The sequence below is a fragment of the Bombina bombina genome, chromosome 2 (assembly GCF_027579735.1).
Source record: "Bombina bombina isolate aBomBom1 chromosome 2, aBomBom1.pri, whole genome shotgun sequence".
In the NCBI taxonomy this organism is placed as follows: Eukaryota; Metazoa; Chordata; class Amphibia; order Anura; family Bombinatoridae; genus Bombina; species Bombina bombina.
The window spans coordinates 291118636-291144886 of NC_069500.1; the positions used below are offsets into that span (position 1 = coordinate 291118636).

At 40.7% G+C, this 26251-nt stretch overlaps 1 protein-coding gene across 2 annotated transcripts in view; it reads left to right on the forward strand.

The window, feature by feature from the left end:
• HSD17B4 (hydroxysteroid 17-beta dehydrogenase 4) overlaps nucleotides 1-26251 on the forward strand; it is a 790821-nt gene that overhangs the window by 591853 nt on the left and 172717 nt on the right. For both annotated transcript variants that reach the window (XM_053701594.1, XM_053701593.1), the window contains exon 20: nucleotides 9236-9342. In XM_053701594.1, coding sequence (XP_053557569.1) covers nucleotides 9236-9342 — 107 coding nt within the window. The remainder of the gene's footprint in view (nucleotides 1-9235; nucleotides 9343-26251) is intronic.

Here is a 26251-nt window from a genome sequence, read left to right on the forward strand (position 1 = left end):
TGGAATGAAACTGATTGCCTTTACTATATGCATTTTTACTTATGCAGGTGCATTTCACAGTCACACAAGCAATCATGCATTTGTTTAAAACTAAAATGCAGTGATGGGGTCTTAATATTTAGGATGCCCCTTTAAGAAGAAGAAAAAAAAGATTCACTACGTTTTAAGCAGATTATTATGTACTAGTCCTAAAGCCTGTGTACACTGGCCATTTTTTTGCAGTACAGCGGTTCCACCCCTTGCTCTCTCTCTTTCACCCCTCTCTTTTGCTCTCTCTCCCCCTCTCTCTATTTTGCTCTCTCTCTCTCCCCCCTCTCTTTTGATATCTCTCTCCCCCTCTCTTTTCCTCCCTCTCTTTTACGCTCTCCCCCATCTCTTTTGCGCTCTTTCTCTCCCCCTCTCCTTTGCTCTCTCTCCCCCACTCCTTTGCTCTCTCTCCCCCACTCCTTTGCTCTCTCTCCCCCTCTCTTTTGCTATCTCTCTCCCTCTCTTTTGCTCTCTCTCTCTCCTCCCTCTTTTGCTCTCTTTCCTCCTTTTCTTTTGCCCTCTCCCCCTTCTGTTTTGCTGTCTCTCCCCTCTTTTGCTCTATCTCTCCCCCCTCTTTTGCTCTCTCTCTCTCCTTTCTTTTGATCTTTACCCCCTCTATTTTGCTGTCTCTCTCCCTCTATTTTGCTGTCTCTCTCCCTCTCTTTTGCTCTCTCTATCCCCCCTCTTTTGCTCTCTCTCTTAATCCCCCCTATTTTGCATTCTCTCCCCCTCTCTTTTGCTCTTTCTTTCCCCCCTGTCTTTTGCGCTCTTTCTCTCCCCCCTCTCTTTTGTTTCTCTCTTTCACCCCTCTCTTTTGTTCTCTCTATCCCCCCTCTCTTTTGTTCTCTCTATCCCCCTTCTCTTTTGTTCTCTCTATCCCCCCCTCTCTTTTGTTCTCTCTATCCCCATCTTTTGCTCTCTTTCTATCCCCTCTCTTTTGCTCTCTCTCTATCCCTCCTCATTTTCTCTCTCTATCCCACCTCATTTGCTCTCTCTATCCCCCCTCTTTTGCTCCCTCCCCCCTCTCTTTTGCTGTCTCTCCCCCCTCTCTTTTGCTCTCTCTCCCCCCCTCTCTTTTGCTCTCTCTCCCCTTTCTTTTGCTCTCTTTCTCCCCTCTCTTTTGCGCTCTCTCTCCCCTTTCTTTTGCTCTCTCTTTCCCCCCACTTTTGAGCTCTCTCTTTCACAGACACCCGGCCCGGCCCGCATCACGTCCGGCCCCGCGTGTCACGCCTGGTCTGCCCACAATGCCAGGAGGTTAGTCTGTTGAAGGCCAGGTGTGTTTGTCCTGCGCATGACAGCTTCGGACAAACACACTTGGCCTTTTATATTATAGGATAGTGGATGGTCACGATTTTTAAAATATAAAATGTTTTATGTCATCTGTAAACGTACTAAGAACATTTTGCCTATAAGCACTTTCCCTAGACAGCAACAAAGCAAGCCCAGCAATGATTGCAATGCAATCAGTATTTTTAACAAAGAGACTCAAGCTATGGGTACTGAGTGCCTACTGCCTATATGGGCAATACAATTTATATCTCGTATAGGCAGTAGGCACCCAGTACACTCACTGACAGTCTGTCTGACACCCATAGCCTGAGCCTCTTTGTTAATAATACTGATTGCATTTCAATCATTGCTGGGTTTGCTTTGTTATTGTCTAGGCCTAGGGTCTAAGTTAATTATTGGTGTTTTTTACACTACACCACCAGGGTTGGGCTATGTGGGGCAGCCAGCAGTGCAAAATCTGCAAATACTGTACATGCTGCACTGTGCAAACTGCAAAGCTTAAGTTAACCAAGTATCATTCTGCATTCTGCTACTGAGAAAAGAAAGGCCAGAGCAATGTGTGCAAGCCTGCCAACCTGTGCAAAATCAAATATATAATGTTGTACAAAAAGATTGTGGCAGGTGCAAATACAATCAATCAAAGACTGATGCCTAGTGCAGTTTGCAATATTAGGCTATGTAGTTGGATGATTCCTACTACCATTACTGGGTTAATAAATAGTTGAATAACCACACATTATATATAAAAAGCCTGTCTTAAGCCTTATTTCTGTGGTAAAATTTAATTGCTCAGTGATATCTGTGCAAGACTTACAGAGACATCACTGAGCTGTTAAATTTTACCACAGAAATAAGGTTTAAGACACTAAGACAGACTTTTTTTATATACAGTATATAATCTCTGGTTATTCAACTATTTAACCCACATGGTACTAGTAGGAATCATCCAGCTACATAGCCTAATAGTGCAAACTGCACTAGGCATCAGTCTTTGATTGATTGCATTTTATTTGCACCTGCCACAATATTTTTGTACAACATTATGTATTTGATTTTGCACAGGTTGGCAGGAGTACACACTTTGCTCTGGCCTTTCTTTTCTCAGTAGCAGATGGGTTACCTTAAAGGGACACTGAACCCAGATTTTTTCTTTCATGATTCAGATAGAGCATCCAATTTTAAGCAACTTTCTAATTTACTCCTATTATCCCATTTTTTGTCATTCTCTTGGTATCTTTATTTGAAAAGCAATAATGTAAGTTTAGATGCCGGCCCATTTTTGGTGAACATGGGTTGTTCTTGCTGATTGGTGGATAAATTCATCCACCAATAAACAAGTGCAGTCCAGGGTCTGAAGCAAAACTTGTCTGGTTCTTTAACTTAGATGCCTTCTTTTTCAAATAAAGATAGCAAGAGAACAAAGAAAAATTGATAATAGGAGTACATTAGAAAGTTGCTTAAAATTGCTTGCTCTATCTGAATCTCGCAAGAAAAAAATTTGAGTTCAGTGTCCCTTTAAGCTTTGCAGTTTGCACAATACAGTGCAAGATCCTTTATTTAGTGAGTAATACAATGCAGGAGGTCAATATATTGGAGCTGGAGATATATTTATCACTTTACTACATGGTTTTATCTGCTGGTATTGGGTTAGGCACCTTTTAAACGTTATATAGCAATCCCTTGTTAGGCTAAAAGTAAGGCAAGGGCAGTTTATGTGTGCTCCATTGAGCAGGGCTGCATGCAATGTCTTTTTCAGCTTCTTTCACTCATAATAGGAAACTAGGAGTGGATTTGTGGCACCTCTTAGTATGGTAAATTATTTTTCTTTTTTCAACACAGTAGTGAGTAGAGAAGAGATTGTGTATCATTCTAATTGCTTAGTAACTGGCACTGTGCCACAGAATTGTGTGAATGAGCATTGTCAGTGAGCAGAGTATGTGTGCTTAATTCTCCAGGTAATCAACACATTTAAGATGAGCTGTTGCTTTAGTGCAGTGTTTCTCAACCATGGTCCTCAAGTACCCTCAACAGGCCAGGTTTTCATTATAGCTGAATCGGTGCACAGGTGAAGTAATCAGCTGATCAGTAACACAGTGGTTACCAACTTGCTCTTATCCATCAGCTGATTATTTCACCTGTGCACTGGTTCAGCAATAATTAAAACCTAACCTGTTGGGGGTATTTGTGGTCCGCGGTATATGTGTTTCTCCGGCGTATCATATCTAGTGCCTCACAACAAGCCTCTGACCTTACCGCACGTCACTGGATTAGACGGCGTGTTCGCGAAGCGCTTTTGAACAGAAGATCTGATTGCCGTTTACTGTCACTTTAACCACTTTACAAGGGTTAAACACACAGTAGTGTATGGTCGATAGTATTAAAACTACATCTCCTAACAAACTAGAGCATGTTTTTTTTTGTTTGTTTTTTATAACTATAATGGCCCTTTAAGGCTTCTATAATATGGCTATGCACCCACCCCCCTTCGCCTAAATTATGTTTCACTGCGGTTTCACATTTCAAGCAGCATAACACCATTAAAATGTATCTGAAACATACAAAATCATCTATGTAGCTGACAATTCAATTCAGTAATTATTACGCTTTAGGTCATTAATCGTAATTTAGGCAACTAAATCCACTTTATTATAGATACTATATTTTCATAATAAATTATTGACTAGCTGCAAATGTAGCATATGTGTCCATGACATACCAGCATGATTTTGTTTCCTAGATAAAATAATTCCTGCTTCATTTTAACATTTGTACAGCATTGGATTTGCAGTTAGAACATTTATGTATGCAAGACTGTAATTTTATTGATTTTTATGTAGCTTATCACAAAGTACTGTTTAAATAAAATTACATTCTCATGCCTTTTAAACAGTGGAATATATATATATATATATATATTTATATATATAATGTGTTTATAAATAAGAAAAGAGAGAGACGCACTGAGCTGAGACAGAACAAAAGCTAGAATAACTTCCATGCCTGTTAATTTCTATTGCAACTCAGGGTGCACGTTCTTTTAGCACACTATGCCTTTTCACAGAGAAAAAATATCCTGTAGCATATCAGTCTGACACTGCCCAATGACAGTCCAGCGCCAAAATACCAGGCAATTCTTCTCTAGAATAACATCCATGCCTGTTATTTCTCTTGCAACTCAGGGTGCACGTTCTTTTAGCATACTATGGCCTAGATTTAGAGTTGGGCGGTAGCCGTGAAAACCAGCGTTAGAGGCTCCTAACGCTGGTTTTGGGCTACCGCCGGTATTTGGAGTCAGTCGGGAAAGGGTCTAACGCTCACTTTGCAGGCGCGACTTTTCCATACCGCAGATCCCCTTACGTCAATTGCGTATCCTATCTTTTCAATAGGATCTTTCTAACGCCGGTATTTAGAGTCGTGGCTGAACTGAGCGTTAGAAATCTAACGACAAAACTCCAGCCGCAGAAAAAAGTCAGTAGTTAAGAGCTTTCTGTGCTAACGCCGCTTTATAAAGCTCTTAACTGCTGTGCTCTAAAGTACACTAACACCCATAAACTACCTATGTACCCCTAAACCGAGGTCCCCCCAAATCGCAGCCACTATATTTAAATTTTTTAACCCCTAATCTTCCGCTCCGTACACTGCCGCCAACTACGTTATCCCTATGTACCCCTAATCTGCTGCCCCTAACACCGCCGACCCCTACATTATATTTATTAACCCCTAATCTGCCGCCCCCGCTATCGCTGACCCCTGCATATTATTATTAACCCCTAATCTGCCGCTCCGTACACCACCGCCACCTACATTATAGCTATGTACCCCTAATCTGCTGCCCCTAACACCGCCGACCCCTATATTATATTTATTAACCCCTAATCTGCCCCCCTCAACGTCGCCTCCACCTGCCTACACTTATTAACCCCTAATCTGCCGAGCGGACCGCACCGCTACTATAATAAAGTTATTAACCCCTAATCCGCCTCAATCCCGCCTCAATAACCCTATAATAAATAGTATTAACCCCTAATCTGCCCTCCCTAACATCGCCGACACCTAACTTCAATTATTAATCCCTAATCTGCCGACCGAATCTCGCCGCTACTGTAATAAATGGATTAACCCCTAAAGCTAAGTCTAACCTTAACCCTAACACCCCCCTAAATTAAATATAATTTAAATCTAACGAAATAAATTAACTCTTATTAAATAAATTATTCCTATTTAAAGCTAAATACTTACCTGTAAAATAAACCCTAATATAGCTACAATATAAATTATAATTATATTATAGCTATTTTAGGATTTATATTTATTTTACAGGTAACTTTGTATTTATTTTAACCAGGTACAATAGCTATTAAATAGTTAAGAACTATTTAATAGCTAAAATAGTTAAAATAATTACAAAATTACCTATACAATAAATCCTAACCTAAGTTACAATTAAACCTAACACTACACTATCAATAAATTAATTAAATAAAATGCCTACAATTACCTACAATTAAACCTAACACTACACTATCAATAAATAAATTAAATACAATTCCTACAAATAAATACAATGAAATAAACTAACTAAAATACAAAAAATAAAAAAGAACTAAGTTACAAAAAATAAAAAAATATTTACAAACATTAGACAAATATTACAATTTTAAACTAATTACACCTACTCTAAGCCCCCTAATAAAATAACAAAGCCCCCCAAAATAAAAAAATGCCCTACCCTATTCTAAATTAAAAAAGTTCAAAGCTCTTTTACCTTTCCAGCCCTGAACAGGGCCCTTTGCGGGGCATGCCCCAAAGAATTCAGCTCTTTTGCCTGTAAAAAAAACACATACAATACCCCCCCCCAACATTACAACCCACCACCCACATACCCCTAATCTAACCCAAACCCCCCTTAAATAAACCTAACACTAAGCGCCTGAAGATCTTCCTACCTTATCTTCACCCTGCCAGGTTCACCGATCCGTCCTCGGAAGTCTTGATCCAAGCCTCGGAAGTGTTGATCCAAGCCCAAACGGGGGGCTGAAGAGTGACGTCCATCCTCGGGCTGAAGTCTGGATCCAATCGGCGACTGAAGAAATCCATCATCGGGCTGAAGTCGGAAGTCCATCATCGGGATGAAGTCTTCTATCAAGCAGCATCTTCAATCTTCTTTCTTCCGGAGCGGAGCCATCTTGTTCCCAGCCGACGCAGATCCATCCTCTTCTAACGACGCCTACTAGCCGAATGACGGTTCCTTTAAATGACGTCATCCAAGATGGCGTCCGTCGAATTCCGATTGGCTGATAGGATTCTATCAGCCAATCGGAATTAAGGTAGGAAAATTCTGATTGGCTGATGGAATCAGCCAATCAGATTGAAGTTCAATCCGATTGGCTGATCCGATCAGCCAATCAGATTGAGCTCGCATTCTATTGGCTGTTCCGATCAGCCAATAGAATGCGAGCTCAATCTGATTGGCTGATTTCATCAGCCAATCAGAATTTTCCTACCTTAATTCCGATTGGCTGATAGAATCCTATCAGCCAATCGGAATTCGACGGACGCCATCTTGGATAACGTCATTTAAAGGAACCGTCATTCGGCTAGTAGGCGTCGTTAGAAGAGGATGGATCCGCGTCGGCTGGGAACAAGATGGCTCCGCTCCGCTCTGGAAGAAAGAAGATTGAAGATGCTGCTTGATGGAAGACTTCATCCCGATGATGGACTTCCGACTTCAGCCCGATGATGGATTTCTTCAGTCGCCGCTTGGATCCAGACTTCAGCCCGAGGATGGACGTCACTCTTCAGCCCCCCGCTTGGGCTTGGATCAACACTTCCGAGGCTTGGATCAAGACTTCCGAGGACGGATCGGTGAACCTGGCAGGGTGAAGATAAGGTAGGAAGATCTTCAGGGGCTTAGTGTTAGGTTTATTTAAGGGGGGTTTGGGTTAGATTAGGGGTATGTGGGTGGTGGGTTGTAATGTTGGGGGGGTATTGTATGTGTTTTTTTTACAGGCAAAAGAGCTGAATTCTTTGGGGCATGCCCCGCAAAGGGCCCTGTTCAGGGCTGGTAAGGTAAAAGAGCTTTGAACTTTTTTAATTTAGAATAGGGTAGGGCATTTTTTTATTTTTTGGGGCTTTGTTATTTTATTAGGGGGCTTAGAGTAGGTGTAATTAGTTTAAAATTGTTGTAATATTTTTCTGATGTTTGTAAATATTTTTTTATTTTTTGTAAATATTTTTTTATTTTTTGTAACTTAGTTCTTTTTTATTTTTTGTACTTTAGTTTATTTCATTGTATTTATTTGTACATATTGTATTTAATTTATTGATAGTGTAGTGTTAGGTTTAATTGTAGGTATTTTATTTAATTAATTTATTGATAGTGTAGTGTTAGGTTTAATTGTAACTTAGGTTAGGATTTATTTTACAGGTAATTTTGTAATTATTTTAACTATTTTAGCTATTAAATAGTTCTTAACTATTTAATAGCTATTGTACCTGGTTAAAATAAATACAAAGTTACCTGTAAAATAAATATTAATCCTAAAATAGCTATAATATAATTATAATTTATATTGTAGCTATATTAGGGTTTATTTTACAGGTAAGTATTTAGCTTTAAATAGGAATAATTTATTTAATAAGAGTTAATTTATTTCGTTAGATTTAAATTATATTTAACTTAGGGGGGTGTTAGTGTTAGGGTTAGACTTAGCTCTAGGGGTTAATCCATTTATTACAGTAGCGGCGAGATTCGGTCGGCAGATTAGGGGTTAATAATTGAAGTTAGGTGTCGGTGATGTTAGGGAGGGCAGATTAGGGGTTAATAATATTTATTATAGGGTTATTGAGGCGGGAGTGAGGCGGATTAGGGGTTAATAACTTTATTATAGTAGCGGTGCGGTCCGCTCGGCAGATTAGGGGTTAATAAGTGTAGGTAGCTGGCGGCGACGTTGTGGGGGGCAGATTAGGGGTTAATAAATATAATATAGGGGTCGGCGGTGTTAGGGGCAGCAGATTAGGGGTACATAGCTATAATGTAGGTGGCGGTGGTGTACGGAGCGGCAGATTAGGGGTTAATAATAATATGCAGGTGTCAGCGATAGCGGGGGCGGCACCATAGGGGTTAATAAGTGTAAGGTTAGGGGTGTTTAGACTCGGGGTTCATGTTAGAGTGTTAGGTGCAGACGTAGGAAGTATTTCCCCATAGAAAACAATGGGGCTGCGTTAGGAGCTGAACGCGGCTTTTTTGCAGGTGTTAGGTTTTTTTTCAGCTCAAATGGCCCCATTGTTTTCTATGGGGGAATCGTGCACGAGCACGTTTTTGAAGCTGGCCGCGTCCGTAAGCACCACTGGTATCTAGAGTTGCAGTGGCGTTAAATTATGCTCTACGCTCCCTTTTTGGAGCCTAACGCACTGAAAACCCAGCCATTCTGTGAACTCTAAATACCAGCGGTATTTAAAAGGTGCGGGGGGAAAAAAAGCACGCGTAGCTAACGCACCCCTTTGGCCGCAGAACTCTAAATCTAGGCGTTAGCCTTTTCACAGAGAAAAAATATCCTGTAGCATATCAGTCTGACCCTGCCCAATGACAGTTCAGCGCCAAAATACCAGGCAATTCTTCTCTGAAGACGTACGTTTCGGCCTTCTGTGGGCCTCGTCAGTGAGGTGCAGTTGCAACTCTCTAGGGACATGTGTGCAAGGAGTCCACGTCTGGTTTCCCCTTTTACTGTAAGGGAGACCCAAGAGCAATTTACATAAATAAGAAAAGAGACGCACTTTAATGAAAAATGAAATATAATGTAAGAAAACCATAGCACAATTCATTATCTTGTCCTATTGTCTAGTGTAAACAAATTTTCTTAGGCACCTATAAAGATTAATAATAAAATACATAGATATCACTGGTTGCTCTTCACAGGGTTTGAAAGGCCAATCTTGCACGGACTCTGCTCTTTTGGATTTTCTGCCCGACATGTTTTGAAGCACTTTGCAGATAATGATGTGACAAAGTTTAAAGCAATAAAGGTATGAGTTGTTAGTTTTTTGTTGTTGTTTTTTTTTAATGTAAAGTATTATATATTAATGAAGCATGTATGTAAGTATTTTATTGCATGAGTAACACTATGTAGGTAGTGTAACCACATTATTTGATGCATTCTACATTTTAAAAGAAGGTTCTTTTTACCCTCCACGCCAGTTCTTTGTTCTCAATCTTCATTTAAAAAAACAAATAAAGCACATTTTAAATTTGGTTTCATACAAAACAAAGACAAGGAAAATAAAGATGTCCAATTCAAGGTCTCACTGTTGAATACCCATAAACACAATACAGTTTGAGTCAATATTTGAAATCCATGAATTTCTTATAAGTGTAAAATGTTCAGTGAATTGTACTAAATTATATAAAGGTCATTCTGTGAAATATAGATGCCAGTTCTCACTCTTCAGTTTACCCAAAGAGGATGAAACACAATTTTCAAAAATATACTAAAAGAGTTTTGGTTCAGTAGGAATGGATATACAAAAATGTTGACTTTAATTCATCTGAAACCTATATGAATAGTAAAACCTCTACATATTTTTAAAGCTGATAAAGCTTTCATCCAAATATCCATGTATGTTTTACGATAAGATTAATCTCATCTCATAAATTTTAAATGGATTAAGAAAGGTACACAGTAAAAATGCACATAGTTTGTTTAGGGGGAGGATACCCACCTTAGCTTTTCTCAAACGTAGATCAGTCTAACCCCATACAAAGAATATACAAATGTATATTATGGCTTGACTTCAACATCTTGTAAGCTTATTATAAACTGTATGGAGACTATGTATGTATGTATGTATGTATATATATATATATATATATATATATATATATATATATATATATATATATATATAGAATACTGTGAGCGTGCTTGTAATTAAACAACTCAGTACTTAGCCGTTTGACACCCCTAAATAAGTTAATGAAGATAGTAAAGGGGACCTTTTAGGATGAATGTAGATTAACACTGGTATCATCTGAAAGATTATAAGAATTAAACAAGCATATAACTAAAGAGGACAAGATAATTTATTTCACTAATGCTTAAAAAAAGGTAAATATCCAGAAAATTGAGATTTGTACCGCCCAATATCCCTACTTAATAATAATATTATAGCATCAATACTAAAGTTAATTTTACCAGGTCTGATACACATCGATCAAACCGGCTTTATGAAAGGACAGTCTTCATAATTTAACCTGTGGAAAATATTAATAACAGTTGATTTTCATCATGCTATGAAGAGCAAACGGAACTTGGAGAAGATGGATTAGGCAATTATTGCCATAGATGCCTTTGATTCAATACATTGGGATCACTTATTTGGGTCCTTTAGAACAGTTTGGATTTAATGGCCCTTTTGTCACTTTTATATATTCCTTGTATGTTAAACTATTTTTTGCCCTTATAATTAACGGGTCTATTACAGATAATTGTCAATCTCCGCTTCTTTTTAATATGAGTATTAAACCCCTTGTAGTGATTCTATGAAATAAGTTAAGAGGCATCTTAAGCTTTAAAGAAATCCAAATATCCCTATATGCAGATGCTTTGCTTGTTTTTATTAGTAATACAGGTGAGAATGTTCGGAAATTTTGGAAAATGTCATTGCATTTTCAGGTTATGTTGTAAATTTACAAATATCTTGAGTTATTGTGGATTCAGAAAAACTTTTAAAGATGTTAAAGAACCAGTAAATATAGTAGATTTTGATTATCAACAAATACAGGATAAAAAAATAACTTAATAGCACTTAGTTTGAACTTCAAATGAGTAGTAGATTTTTTTTATGATAAATTTCAAAGTTATGTCAATCTCCACTACATGTGACAGCCATCAGCCAATTACAAATACATATACATATAGTCTGTAAATTCTTACACATGCTCAGTAGGAGCTAATGACTCAAAAAGTATAAATATAAAAAAGACTGCACATTTTTGTTAATGGAAGTAAATTGGAAAGTTGTTTAAAATTGCATATTCTCCTATTTCGAGTTGACCAGTTTAGTTTAGTGTTATCAATTACTTGTTGTTACTCGTTATAATTTGAATTTGACGCTATGTACTTAAAGGGACATGAAACCCAAATTTTTTCTCTCATGATTAAAACAGAAAATACAATTTTAAACAACTTTCTAATTTACTTCTATTATCTAATTTGTTTCATTTTCTTTGTATCATTTGTTGAAGAAGCAGCAATGCACTAATGGTTTTTAACTGAACTCATGGACGAGCCAATACTGATCAATATATATATTCAGCCACCAATCAATAGCTAGAACCTATGTTCTCTGCTGCTCCTGAGCTTGCCTAGATAAACGTTTCAGCAAAGGATAACAAGAGAAGGAAGCAAATTAAATAATAGAAGTAAATTGGAAAGTTGTTTTTTAGGTTTCATGTCCCTTTAATGATGACTTGTCAAGATTTAACACTACAAACCTTTTTTCAATAAAGTTTTAGAAAGAAAAAAAATTGCATATTTTATCTGAATCATAAAAGTTTAATTTTGACTTGAGTGTCCCTTAAATCAATTGAAGTATCTGGGTATCAATATAAGTATTATACCTGAGAAATTGTATGATGATCATTATAAGGAAGTACCGTAATTGTTAAATTGCAGAAAGATCTTAAAAATGGATGGTTCTTCCTCTCTCTTTGGCAGGGAAAATAAATGTAATCAAAGATGTAGAATATTACTCTATTGGTTAAGTCATATGATTTAAAACTTCTAAGCTCAGCATTTAAGAATTATCTTTGGGGGAATCACAAACCTCAATTCTCTTATTTAGACTACCTCAAAGCAAAGAGTAACAATGTATTCAATTGGGATTGCCTAATGAAATTATACCTGACTGGCAGTTAGACACTAATCATAGAGATTCAGGACTTACCTAGTGTAATGAAGAAAATGACTACTTTCAAGGCCTGAAGGAATTGATGAACCAATGGTTTCTGTGCCCACTTGACAACGGAAAAGGCAGAGATAGCAGACACATGTACCTTCAATGTCCTAGCGCAAAGACCTCTTAAGAATCCTTCTTGTAGAAAATCCAATAAGTGATGTAATTCTATTTTGGCTGTAGAAGCATTATGCTGACTCATCCATGATAAAAAGGTATTCCATACTCTTTAGTAGGTTGAAGAAGTAACCTTTTTTTCTAGCCTGTAGCAAAGTTTTAATAACTGAATCTGAGATATTCAGCTGTCTATATCTTGTGATCTCAGCAACCATACAATTTAAGCGTTGAGGTGCCAGATGCAGAATTGGACCCTGAAACAACATGTCTGGGGATTTTGGAAGGAGCCATGGATGTTACACTGAAAGATGCAGTAGCAGGGGGGAACCATGGTCTGCGAGGCCAAAAAGGAATCACTGCCACAAACATTGCTGTTTCCCTCTGAATCCTTATGAGTAGATTAGGAATAAGATGGAGTGGTGGAAAGACATATATTAGGTTGAATCTCCATACCTGAGAGAAAGCATCCATTCCCAGAGCTTGTGGTGTTGGCAGGCAACTGAAGAATAGAGGCAACTGCTGATTGTGTCTGTAAGCCATCAGATCTATTTCTGGCAGACCCCATCTGTCGACAATCATCCTGAAAAGTTTGTGTTTAACCGCCATTCTGTTTGAGAAAGAGGAACTCGACTCAGATAATCTGCCTAAACATTCTGTAGACCAGGAAGGCGAGAGGCAGATATCCCCTTCAGATTCTTCTGTGCCCAAATGAAAATGGGTGATACTTCCTTGAGAGCTTGTAAAGTACTGCCTGGTAGACTGCTTTTATTTTCAGAACATTTGCAGGAAGGGACTGAAGACTTCTTTGCCATGATCCCTGTGCATATTTTCCCTGGCATATAGCTCCCCAACAGAGCTTGCTGGAATCTGTCTATGATTATCCAATCAAGTTCCAACAGTAGGAATCCTCGAGAGAGGTTCTCTTTCTGAAACCAACAATGTAGACATCTTCTTAAAGGGAAAGTCTACAACAGAATTTTTGTTTTAAATCGTATGAGCACAAAAAAACAAATATATACCAAATAGGAGTTGGCTAGACGCTCTGGCACCCAATTTGGCTTTTTATGCTCATACGATATGACTATTTGGCAACGTTCTGTTACAGCGACAAGGCATGTGCGGATTTGAGTTTCGACAAGAACCTTCTAACACACTAAGGAGAGGTACCAAATTACATGACAGAACGGAACCGCTTTTGTGGAAGCTTGCTTGATGTTGCTTGCTGTCCGGACTGTTTGCTTTACTGAAAATTGACTTTGCTTCACCTGTTGCCATTCCTTTTTTCTGCACACTGGGGAGAGGTACCATATAATATTGTGTAACAGATATGGAACCGCTGGAAGCCTGCTTGATGCTGCTTGCTGTCCAGACTGCTTACTTAGATTAAAACGGACTTTGTGCTGCTTTGTGCTATTTCTTTTCCTGCACACCATGATTTGCACTTTATTCTGCTGATTTTCTGCATATGTGTTTGTTGCCTAACTCATTATTTGCCTCAAATCAATTCACAAATGCTGGAAGTATACTTAGTACTTACCGAAGAAGGAAAACTTTGGAGGTTTTAAGAACTGTCTGGTATACTAAGCACAATTAAGCCAATTATTTTTCATGCTCATACCTGCCTAACATGCATAGATCCACACGGAAACCTGCCCAGACATTGCCTGTCAATATACAGGGTTTGGAGCAGCAGGGTGTTGCATGCTAAGATCTGTATATCTGAGATGCCAGAACTGCCTATACTGTACTAGCATTTGCTTCATGGTGCTATTTACCTTTGCACTTTATATGTCATTAATTGAATGCATATATTTATTAATTTTTCTAGGGGTATTTGTGTGTTCATTATGCCACAGTAATGGGTTGTGCTTATCAGTGAATGTGTGTGAATAAAATAATTTATTATTACTACTTAAAAGAGTGCTGAAGTCCCATTCTTTACATACACGGTTAATTATATCCTAGGTATCTACCTCCTTTAATTTAATATATTAATCTATTAACCCCTAAACCGCCAAACCCCCACAACGCATTAAACCTAATTTACCTATTAACACCTACACCGCCAACCCCCACAACGCAAAAAACTAATTTAATGACTAACACATTATCCAAGATAAAAAAATTAGACCTAATCCCTATGAAAATAAAAAGCCCCCCAAAATAAAAACACCCCCTAATCTAATGCTAAACTACCAATAGCCCTTAAAATGGCTCTAAGTTAAACAGCTAAGTTAAACACCAATAGCCCTAAGTTAAACAGCTCTTTTACATTAAAAATAAAGTCCCCCCTAACAGTAAAATCCCCCACCCACCAAAACCCCCAAAATAAAAAAACCTAACTCTAAAAAACCCTAAACTACCCATTGCCCTGAAAAGGGCATTTGTATGGGCATTGCCATTAAAAGGGCATTTAGCTCTTTTTCACTGCCCTTAAAAGAGCATTTAGCTCTTTTTCACTGCCCTTAAAAGGGCATTTAGCTCTTTTAAGAAAGCCCAAAAAAACCTAAGTTAAAAAATAAAATAAAAAAACTAAAATTTAAAAAAAAAAAAAAAAAACACTAAATCTCCAAATAGGTATTCATGGTTTCAGAAGTCCGGCAGAGAAGGTCTTCTTCCAGGCGGGTCCATCATCTTCATCCACAGCGGCGGAGGTGCGGAGCGGTCTTCCCAGATGTGGTGATCCTCGGCAACGGTGGCGCTTCTCAGCAGCGGCGCTCCGCGGTGGTGGAGGTTGCGTTCCGCGGCGGTCCTCGGCCAAGGCGTGGAGGTTCCTCTTCATGCGATCGTCCACCGCACACTGAAGAAAGATGACCACTGATATAAAATGTATCAGTTTGTCCAAACAGTTTAAAGGGACACTGAACCCAAATTTTTTTCTTTCGTGATTCAGATATTCATCGTGATTCATGCAATTTTAAGCAACTTTCTCATTTACTCCTATTATCAATTTTTCTTCATTCTCTTGCTATCTTTATGTGAAAAAGGCATCTAAGCTTTTTATTAGTTCAGGACTCTGGACAGCACTTTTTTATTGGTGGATGAATGTATCCACCAATCAGCAAGAACAACCCAGGTTGTTCACCAAAAATGGGCTGGCATCTAAACTTACATTCTTGCATTTCAAATAAAGATACCAAGAGAATGAAGAAAATGTGATAATAGGAGTAAATTAGAAAGTTGCTTAAAATTTCATGCTCTATCCGAAAGAGAGAAAAAATTTGGGTTCAGTGTCCCTTTAAAGGGACACTCAATCAAAATTAAACTTTATTATTCAGATAGAGCATGCCATTTTAAACAACTTTCCAATTTACTTCTATTAACAAAATGTGCAGTCTTTTTATATTTAAACTCTGAGTCACCAGCTCCTACTGAGCATGTGCAAGAATAAGTGTGTATGCATTTGTGAATGGCTGATGGCTGTCACATGGTACGTGTATGCATTTGTGATTGGCTGATGGTTGTCACATGGTACAGGGGGAGTGGAAAAATACATAACTTTTAAAATTGTTAGAAAAAAAAACTAGTAGTCATTTGAAGTTCAGACTAAGTGCTTGCTACTGCATTGTCTTGTTATCTTGCATTTGTTTATTATGCAAATCTACTGTGTTGACTGGTCCTTTAAATCATATGTCTTATCACAACACTTAAAGTCTCTTTGATGCATTTAAAAAAATCACATACTGTAGCTGTATCAAAAACAGCAGAAGTAGCAGGGTCATTTGAATGAACTGAAGAAGCCTTGCCCTCAGAGTCAGAACCATGTTTGCCAGAAAATGTGGCTGCAATAGCACTTCCACCAAAAAGTTGAAAAAGGTAATCTTTACATAATTTCTTATCATGCCAACAAGGTTTATCACATAGTGCACAGACAGACTTGGGCTCATGCTTAGGGCTAAAAATAAAAGTCCCATAAGAAAAAATTATCTTACATAATATTTGTAAACAGTTTACAAAAAAACTGGAAAAACATACCTTTTAAAAATAACTGGATCTCCCTGGGCAGTGTCAGGATCAATATCAGGCTCTTGCTCCATATTGCAAAGTTTAGATTGAATTCAAATACTATATTGAAAAAATAAAGTTGCCTACAATTTTATATCATATAAATATTGCTTTGAAATATAATAGCACAACTGGCACATAGCCTAGGCACTCACGGTGGGAATGTAACGAAAACTTCAGGAAACAAACTGGTACGCCAAGTAAGGCAACACAAATTGCTAGGCCCATGCCGAGATCAATTTGAAGTGTGGGGCACGCACGCTTCATAGGATCGTCAGACAGAACCCCCATGACATCATTCCCATCAAAGGCCTCTCTAACAAAGACCTATATGGCCGCTCCCACCAGCTAGGGTCCATCTGCTGCAGGGGAAACAAAGAATGGTCCCGTAAGGTAAGATTTTGCAGCCTACCACTACCCAGATATGAAGAGGGTCTCCTAGTCCTGTCCACCTTGAAGGCTGGACAGAATAAGAGGATAATGGAAATGGGTCCAGATTACCTTTATAGGTAATCAGGGAAGTGGTCTTTTCTGTCCACGCCCCTTTGGGAGAAGGCTTCTCTCTGGAAAGCATTACCAGGGAAGGCCAAGATATACATCTTTTTCATAAATTTACAAATATATTGTTTGCTGAATATATATATCAGTAAAACAAATGCACATCCATTATAGAAATTAAATCAAAATGGTGTTTTTCTGTAATTTAAAAATTCAAAGTACCTCACATTGATCAAGTTGTCCATTCTCTGTCACCTCTTCCTGCCTGCTCTCCTCCTGCTTGTCACTGCCCTGCCCCCGCCTCCCAACACAGCACAGGTAACCCCTTTCTTAACTTTTTTTCTACAGCCACTGCCCTGCCCCGCCCCCCGCCTCACAGCCCTCCCACCTCCCGGCACCTATTTAATGGAGGTCGCTGCTGCCTTAGTTTGAGACAGCAGCTTCGTCCTGCCTGCTTTCCTCCTGCTTGTCTCTCCCCTGCCCCCGCCTCCCTACACAGCACAGGTAACTCCCTTTCTTATCTTTCTTTCTACAGCCACTGCCCTGCCCCCAGCCTCACAGCCCTCCCGGCACCTATTTAATGGAGGCAAAGGCAAGCCCATCAGCGCCCATCCGTGCCTGGACCGTGCCCAGTGCCACAAACCCTGGCTCCTACAACCGCCACCACTATGATGCCAGCACCCTCCTCCATCTCAACACCGGTAGATCATCTGCCTGCCACCACGCATCACCGACGGACACCATAGGACCCTTCACCTGCCGCAACTGCTCCTTCTCCCTCCGAACCACTAACCCACCAGTCACCTCACGCAAAAACAACCGCAACCACCAACTACATCCTCAACACCCGCTCTGTCCACAAGCACGCCGTCAAAATCTGGAATCTGCTCAACTCCACCTCCCCAGACGTTGCCTTCCTCACCGAAACCTGGCTGAACCCCACATCAATGCCTGACATCGCCATCCCCGACGGATACAAGATCTACCACAAGGACCGCAGCAACCGACCATAGGGGAAATCGCCATCGTCCATAAACACTCCCTCCACGTCACAACCAGCTCCGACTACCACTCAGCAGGCTTGGAACACCTACACTTCAAGATCCAGGTCAGTACTAACACCACCCTCCGTGGCACCCTCATCTACAGACCTCCCGGACCTCGTCCTGCCTTCTGCAACTCCATCACTGACCTCATCGCACCCCACCCCCTCGCCTCAACAAACTACTTCCTCCTCGGTGACCTCAACTTCCACCTAGACAACCCCAACGACCACAACACCACCAACCTCTTAGAAAACCTTGGAACCATCGGACTGAAGCAACTCGTCAACTCCCCAACCCACTTAGCCGGACACACCCTCGACCCTATCTTCTCTGCAGGCAACCACATCTCAGTCAACCACATCACCAAACTCCATTGGACTGACCACCATTGCATACACTTTTCCTTCAACAAACCCACCACACACCTCCGGTAGCACCACCCGCCCCGCTGAAACTGGAGCAACATCACCGAAGACCAACTGCACTCCACCCTGAACAAGTCCCCCCCAGCTACCTCCACAGATGCCAACTCCTCCGCCTGCAACCTCCACCACTGGCTCACAGACTGCGCCAATACCCTCACCCCTCTCAAGAAACCATCCAACTGCCAACCCACCAACAAGGCTAGTTGGTTCACCCCAGCCCTCCAGGACTCCAAACGCTACTGCAGGTGATTGGAAAGGACCTGGAGATCCAGCAAGACCCCTGCGAATAAAACAGCCTACAAAGAAGCCATCACTACCCACCACCACCTCATCAAAACCACCAAGAAGACAGCCATCCAAGATAGAACCAATGCCAGCGTCCACAACAGCAAAGAGCTATTCACAGTCATCAATGAATTCTCCAAAACCAACAGCGACACCAACGACATCCCGCCCTCCCAGGACTTCTGCGATAACCTTGCAACGTACCTCCACCGCAAGATCATCAACATCTATGACAGCTTTGCACCCCAGAACTCACCGACCACCACCTACCCACCAACTCCCACTGATACCTCACCCAAATACAACACCGCCTACCCCCCACGGACCATCTGAAGCCCCCTCACCACAGAGGACACCATCAGAATCATGAGATTGATCCACTCCGTAGCACCCTCAGACCCATGCCCGCATCACATATTCAACAAAGCAGGTTACACCATCTCCCCCGAGCTCTGCAGCACCTTCAACTGCTCCATTGAAACCGGCACCTTCCCGGATGATTGGAAGCACGCAGAATTAAAACCCCTACTGAAAAAACCCACGGCTGACCCCAATGATCCGAAAAACTACCGCCCAATCTCTCTGCTCCATCAACGCGCAACTCATTGACTACATTGAGGCCAACCACACCCTGGACCCCTCCCAATCCAGTTTCAGGAGCAACCACAGCACCGAGACCGCCCTCCTCGCCGCCACAGACGACATCCTCACCCTACTCGACCGAGGAGAGACCGCCGACCTCATTTTCCTAGACCTCTCAGCAGCATTTGACACTGTCTCCCACCTCACCCTCCGCACCCTCCTACAAGTTGCCGGCATATGCAACAAAGCCCTGGAATGGATCACCTCCTTCCTCACCGACAGAACCCAGAAAGTTAGAATCCCCCCCTTCACCTCCAAGCCCACAGAAATCAGATGCGGTGTACCCCAAGGCTCTTCGCTGAGCCCCATCCTATTCAACATCTACATGGCCCCTCTCCCCGCCATCGCCCGACGACATGACCTCGACATCGTCTCCTACGACGACACCCAGCTAATCATCTCACTCACCAGTGACGCCACCACCGCCTAGAGAAACGTCCACGAAGGGCTGACAGCAGTCGCCACATGGATGAGCTTACAACTGCCTAAAGCTGAACGCAGACAAGACCGAAGTCGTCCTCCTCTGTCCCACCACATCCGCCTGGAATAACTCCTGGTGACCCACAGCCCTCGGACACTCTCCAACCCCCACCGACCATGCACAAAATCTAGGCGTCATTCTGGACTCATCGCTCTCCATGGACTGACAAATCAATGCCGTCTCCTCTGCATGCTTCCGCACACTTCACCTGCTGCGAAAGATCTTCAAATGGATCCCAACCGAGACCAGGAAGACTGTCACCCATGCCCTCATCAGCAGCCGATTGGACTACGGCAACGCACTCTACGCCAGCTCCACCATCAAGCTCCAATAGAGACTACAGCGTATCCAGAACGCCTCGGCCAGACTAATCCTCGACACCCCTCGTCAATGCCACATCACCAAACACCTGCGGGACCTGCACTGGCTCCCCATCAACAAAAGAATAACCTTCAAGCTTCTCACCCACGCATTCAAGGCCCTCCACAACATCGGTCCTGAATACTTGAGCCACCGCGTTATCTTCTACACCCCCGCCAGACAACTTCATTTGGCCAACCAAGCCCTCGCAGTCATCCCCCGCATCAGGAAAACCACAGCGGGAGGCAGATCCTTCTCTCACCTGGCAGCCAAGACTTGGAACACCCTCCCGCTGCACCTCAGACAAGCTACCGCCCTAACTAAGTTCAGAAGGGACCTCAAGACCTGGCTCTTCGACTGAACTGCAACCCTCAGCGCCTTGAGACCCTTACGGGGGAATAGCCGTGCTTTACAAGAACCTAATAGATAGAATAGATAAATATGTCTAGGAACATGATCTATACCTTGTAGACTCTAAGCTAATGTCAGAGTTATGTTCTTGTCTAAAATGTTTTGCTATAGGGGTGTTGGAGTCAGGGTTTTCGAAATCCTGGAGATACACAAGTACTCTGTCTCTGAGAGCATATTTCATGCAGTCTATATACAACTTGCTACAACCCCTACATGTCAATAAACATAATGTGTTGTGTTACATGTGATGTTAATCGGCCTGATGTTAATCATGCCCAGTTGTGGCAGAGGTAAACTATTACCTTATCAGTTATAACTCACATCTAATACTATAAGTATTAATACTGCAAAAATAACAGCATTTGTATTTTGGATACATTGTTTACAACTCTTGATTGGATAAAAATTGCATATAATTTAAACATTGTGTGCTAGATTACAAGTGGGGTGCTAAATTATCGCGTGCCTGCAAACAGACAAATTTCTCCCATTCGCGGATGCACAATAATTAATCAGCCATTACATGTGGCTGGTTATTGCTACTCGCAAGCTTAAGGTAGCAATTAGCGCTTATAGAATTAACCAGAGATTAGATCTCTGGTAAATTTTAGAAATGTGCCCCAAAATACAGTCTAGCGTATGTTATTAAAGTGGGGTGTTTTAAAAAAAAAAAAACGCACTGAAAAGTAGCTTTACAGTGCGGTCTATGGGAACTGTGTTTTTCCTGTAAATATGTATGTATACGCTTCTATACATATATATTTATTTGTTAATATGTGTATATACTGTATATATTTAAAATTGCTGCCATCGCTGTGCTACTTACCCCCTTCGCTGAAACATAGAAACATAGAAACATAGATATTGACGGCAGATAAGAGCCATAGGCCCAGCAAGTCTGCCCGACCTTACCTAACAGTATAAACTTATCTAGTTCGTAGGATAGCCCTATGCTTGTCCCATGCATTTTTAAAGTCCCCCACAGTGTTTGTTGCTACTACCTCTTGAGGAAGTTTATTCCATAAATCAATCACTCTTTCTGTAAAGAAGTGCTTCCTCTAATTACTTCTGAATCTACTACCCTTTAGCTTGAGCTCATGACCCCTTGTTCTTGAATTTTCCATTTTATGTAAAATACCCACAGCCTCAGTTTTACTAAACCCTTTAATGTACTTGAAAGTTGCTATCATATCACCTCTTTCCCTTTCACGTCTCTGGCGGCATCAGAATGAGACTCCCATAGGAGCTTATGGAAGCACACTATCATGAGCACAATGCTTCCTAGCAGCACGAACGCGAGGCCGCATTCGCATTGCTGTGAACTTGTAATACCAGCGCACATTAGCAATATCGCTATAGGAATATATATTTACATAAAAAATAACATATTTCTTGTGTTAGGTGGAACTTTTTTTAACACAAAGATTTCAATCGAGCTAACCCGGTCAAGAGTAAAATGTGATTGTGTTTACTTTCAACTTGTAATACTAGCGCTGTTTCCATTGTGTGCAAAAATTCAATATAGTTTGTGCACAACTGTAAGCCTGCCACTTGTAATCTAGCCCATAGTGTGAACCAATAAATATGTAGCAGTGCACTAAAAGTTGTTTTATTCACATTGGAATCAGCTCCAAAAGGATCTGTATACACAGTTTATTCAAAAACAGGTTTAAAAACAAGTATAAAACATCTTAATAAAATCTCAACTTGTTTGGCATAAATTATTTATACTAATCCATTTGGAGCTCATTACATTGAAAATAAAACAACTTGAAAACTACATACTACTGCAAGTATTTCTCACTTTAGTCTGCTGCTCTATATTTATTGGTTGACACTATGGGACAGATTACATGTATAGGGCAAAGGATAAGGGGTTTATCATGTCTGTTTGCGTGCATCGGCTGTAGCGCTCATATTACAAGTTGAAAGTAAACATTAGTTTGTATTTCTGCATATTTAAAACATCTCTGTGCAAAGCTTTCCCTATTTATCTATTCCTGTACTTGCAAGATTGTAAAACTCACTGAGATAAGGCGCATTCTGCAGAGGCTTAGATACAGGTAATCATGGAGGTAAAAAGTATATTAATATAACAGTGTTGGTTTATGCAAAACTGGGGAATGGGTAATAAAGTTATTACCTATCTTTTTAAACAATACAAATTTTCAAGTTGGCTGTCCCTTTAACTTAAAGGGACAATAAACACCATGTAATTACTAGACAATTCTGTTTTGTTTCTGTAGAATAACCTATCAGCCAAATCTTAAAGTTTTTAAAACAAATTAACATCCTTTTTACTTCAATTATTCCTCAGTAGCCAAACTCCACCCCCCCATTTTCCTTATTTAGAGAAGCCAGTCTGGATTTTAGTTGGCAGAAAACCAGGCTACCCATGGTCATAAAGTTAGTAAAAATAAATGTTTTTGTGTTTATGCAGTTGTTATCTGATAAAGCTAATTAGGGATAGATATGAAGCAGAGTTAGCCTTAATAAGTCAGCAGGGTTCATTTCCAGGTCTGAAAATTAGAAATTGCTATATATTCAGAGCTAAATTACATGAACAGGGGGCAAAAGAAATAATAAAAATATATTACAAAGTTTTTTCATTATACATAACTAAACATTTTCTAAAAAAATGTCAAGGTTTTTCTTCTTAAAATGGGGAGAGTCCACAGCTGCATTCATTACTTTTGGGAATACAGAACCTGGCCACCAGGAGGAGGCAAAAACACCCCAGCCAAATGCTTAAATACCTCCCCCACTGGTTGGCAGAGAAGTGTCAGAAGATTACGGAGTAGTCTCTTATGGAGGGTAGTACTCTTTGAGATGAGACTGGAGTTTTAAGTAGTCCTGTCAGCCACTCAGTGAGAGCATCGATGAAAGTCCAGAGATGCAGGGAGAGTCTTTCTGCGAAACCATCCCGACTCATATTAACAGCACCATAAGCAATCAGCGTTGACGAGTTTGGCTGCCTGCTTTCTTCACTCAAATCCATGTCAAAAGCAACGCTACTATCTGTCAAACTTGACTTGTTCCTGATTGCAAGTGAAGAGCTCATCCGTGTCCTCTTAACCTGGGTGCGTCAGGTGAGAGATTGATTATATCGGGTCAGGGTTGGGGCCTTCAGATGCCCCGCCAGAGGTCAGTTTTGTCTTTAGATTCAGACTGGCACGCTTGCGTGTACTGCTGAGGCATGTGTTGGCGGCATTGGAGGATTCCAGTTCTGATTTGTCAACGGATCCTCAGTCTGCTGAATCAGATGGCAAACAGCGCTAGACGGGTGGAGGGATGGAGATCCTACTCCTGGTCGTCTCTTGTTTGTGTATCTAATCCCAGTTCTGAGCTCTTGAGGAATCGGGTCTCTGACAGGCTTCAAGGTAAATAAAGAAAGACAGGAGCACCAGTGGATGTGTGAATCAGCGTTTTATTCGCCATAAACGCTGCATTAAAAGCACTCAAAGGAACAGCAACATATGACAAATTGTGAAGTGCTTCGAAAAATGAAATGTACTCCGTAATTGCTGACAGCAGCTGATTGCTCAATGGGAAGTGAAGGTGATTGAACAGCTGACGCGTTTCGGCAGTGTTGCCGTAGTCTTAGCTGGATAAAACTTAAAAAACAAGCGCCCTTTTTCAAGGGCTAACCTTCCTCCCATTGGGCAATCTGTTGAGCCAATCAGGACTATCAGTAATTAACAGCTGCAAGTGCTATTTAAACCTCCCTGTTACTCCTTGTTCCAGGATCTTATTAATACTTTATACAATATAATACAAAACAAATATTGTTTAAACTGAACAAAACAAATTATGCCTGATTCCCTATACATATAAATGGAAACCAAAAATGCACATATATCTTGAACTCCAAAACGGTAAAAATACTAATGAAAAAGCATAAATACATGGGAATAAGCTCCTGTCTCATGTTTAGCGTAAACCATATGTTGTATGTGTACACCTGCTAAATCAGGATTGCTCTTATTTCCTTTTTCTACGTAAATGAGTTAAATGCACTCTAACTGTACTTTAATCTATTTTATTTTATTCCTGTGTGGTGATAGGAATATACTATCTAATGCTTCACTAAAAGATCCATTGTATATACCCCTTAAGGTTTGTAATTTAAGAGCTATTAGACTTGTGGTCCCTCTCAGTACCAATAGTTTATCAAGTCGTAGGCTGAGTTTAGTCCTGAAGGTGTCCTGGTCTTCAATTTGAAAATCCAGAACACCTCCTGTCTGCCTAGGGCTTTCTCCCTATCCCCACCTCTAGATGGCAATGGTACATATTCAATGGCCTTCCACCTAAAACTTTCTGTACTTTTTGAATGTTCAAGTGCAAAATGTTGCACTAGTGGTGTACTTGATTTTCCTGCTCTGATGGTAGAGAGATGCTCCCTAATCCGCGATCTGATCTCACGTGTTGTTAACCCTACATATTGAACCTTGCATAGAATGCAGGTAACTAAGTATATCACATATTTGGACCTGCACGTGATGCATGTTTTTATTTCAAATTGTTGGCCTGTGACAGTGGACTGAAATGATTCCCCACATTCAACTTTCTCACAGGCCACACAATCTCTATAGTTGCACCTGTGCATGCCTTTTATCACTAGCCATGCTGACCCCCCTGGGGGGCTTGTTTTGACCCTAGTGGGCGCTACTGAGTTCCCAATGGTTTTGTTTCTCCTGTAGGAGAACTGACAGCCCAAGCTGGATATGTTTGTTAAATCATCATCTGCAGAGAGCATTTTAAAGTGCTCTCTGATGATGTTGCAGATCCTTGGATATTCTACTGAATAGTCTGTAAGAAATGTCATTCCTTGTTTAAAGGCTTTGCTTTCTCTACTCTCTTTAGATTTTAATGTGAGTAAGCTGTCCCTATCCAGGGTCCTGACTGACTCTTGGGCGTTTTTTATTGTTGTATGCGGATAGCCCCTGTCTTTCAACCTTGCGGCCAATGCACCACTCTCTCTCTCAAAATCTCTTGAGAGGCTGCAGTTTCTTTTTACCCTCATAAATTGCCCTTTGGCCACTGCTTTGAAGAGGTTCTGAGGGTGACAACTCCTGGCGTGTAGTAGAGTATTGCCCGTGATGGGCTTCCTGTAAATAGTGGACATCACTTTTTCGCCTGTTTTACCAATTAAAGTCACATCAAGATAATTGATGTTTGTCTCCCCAACCTCAAAGGTGAATTCTATCCCCTTGTCGTTGTTGTTGAGATATTCAATGAACCCGGGGATATTGGTTAAACCCCCCTTCCACACAAAGAGAAGGTCATCAATGAACCTTTTGTAAAATATTATATCCTTTCGGTGTGGATTTCTTTCTCCAAATATGTGGTCCTCCTCCCACCAACCCATAAATAGGTTGGCGTAGGAGGGGGCAAACTTGGCCCCCATGGCCGTGCCACATATCTGGAGAAAGAAGAGGCCATTGAACTCAAAAAAATTGTGGGTGAGTAAAAACTTGGTTACTCTTCCCACAAACTCACACAATGACAAATCATTCCCATGGTACTTCCTCATGAAATACTCTACAGCCAGTAGTCCCTGCTCATGTGGAATTGATGAGTACAGGGACTTCACATCTACTGTGATCCAAACATATTCATCCTTCCAGTCTATCCTGGACACCAGATTCAAAATGTGTTTTGTGTCCAGGACAAAACTGGTGAGTTGTTTGATCATGGGCTGCAAAATTGCA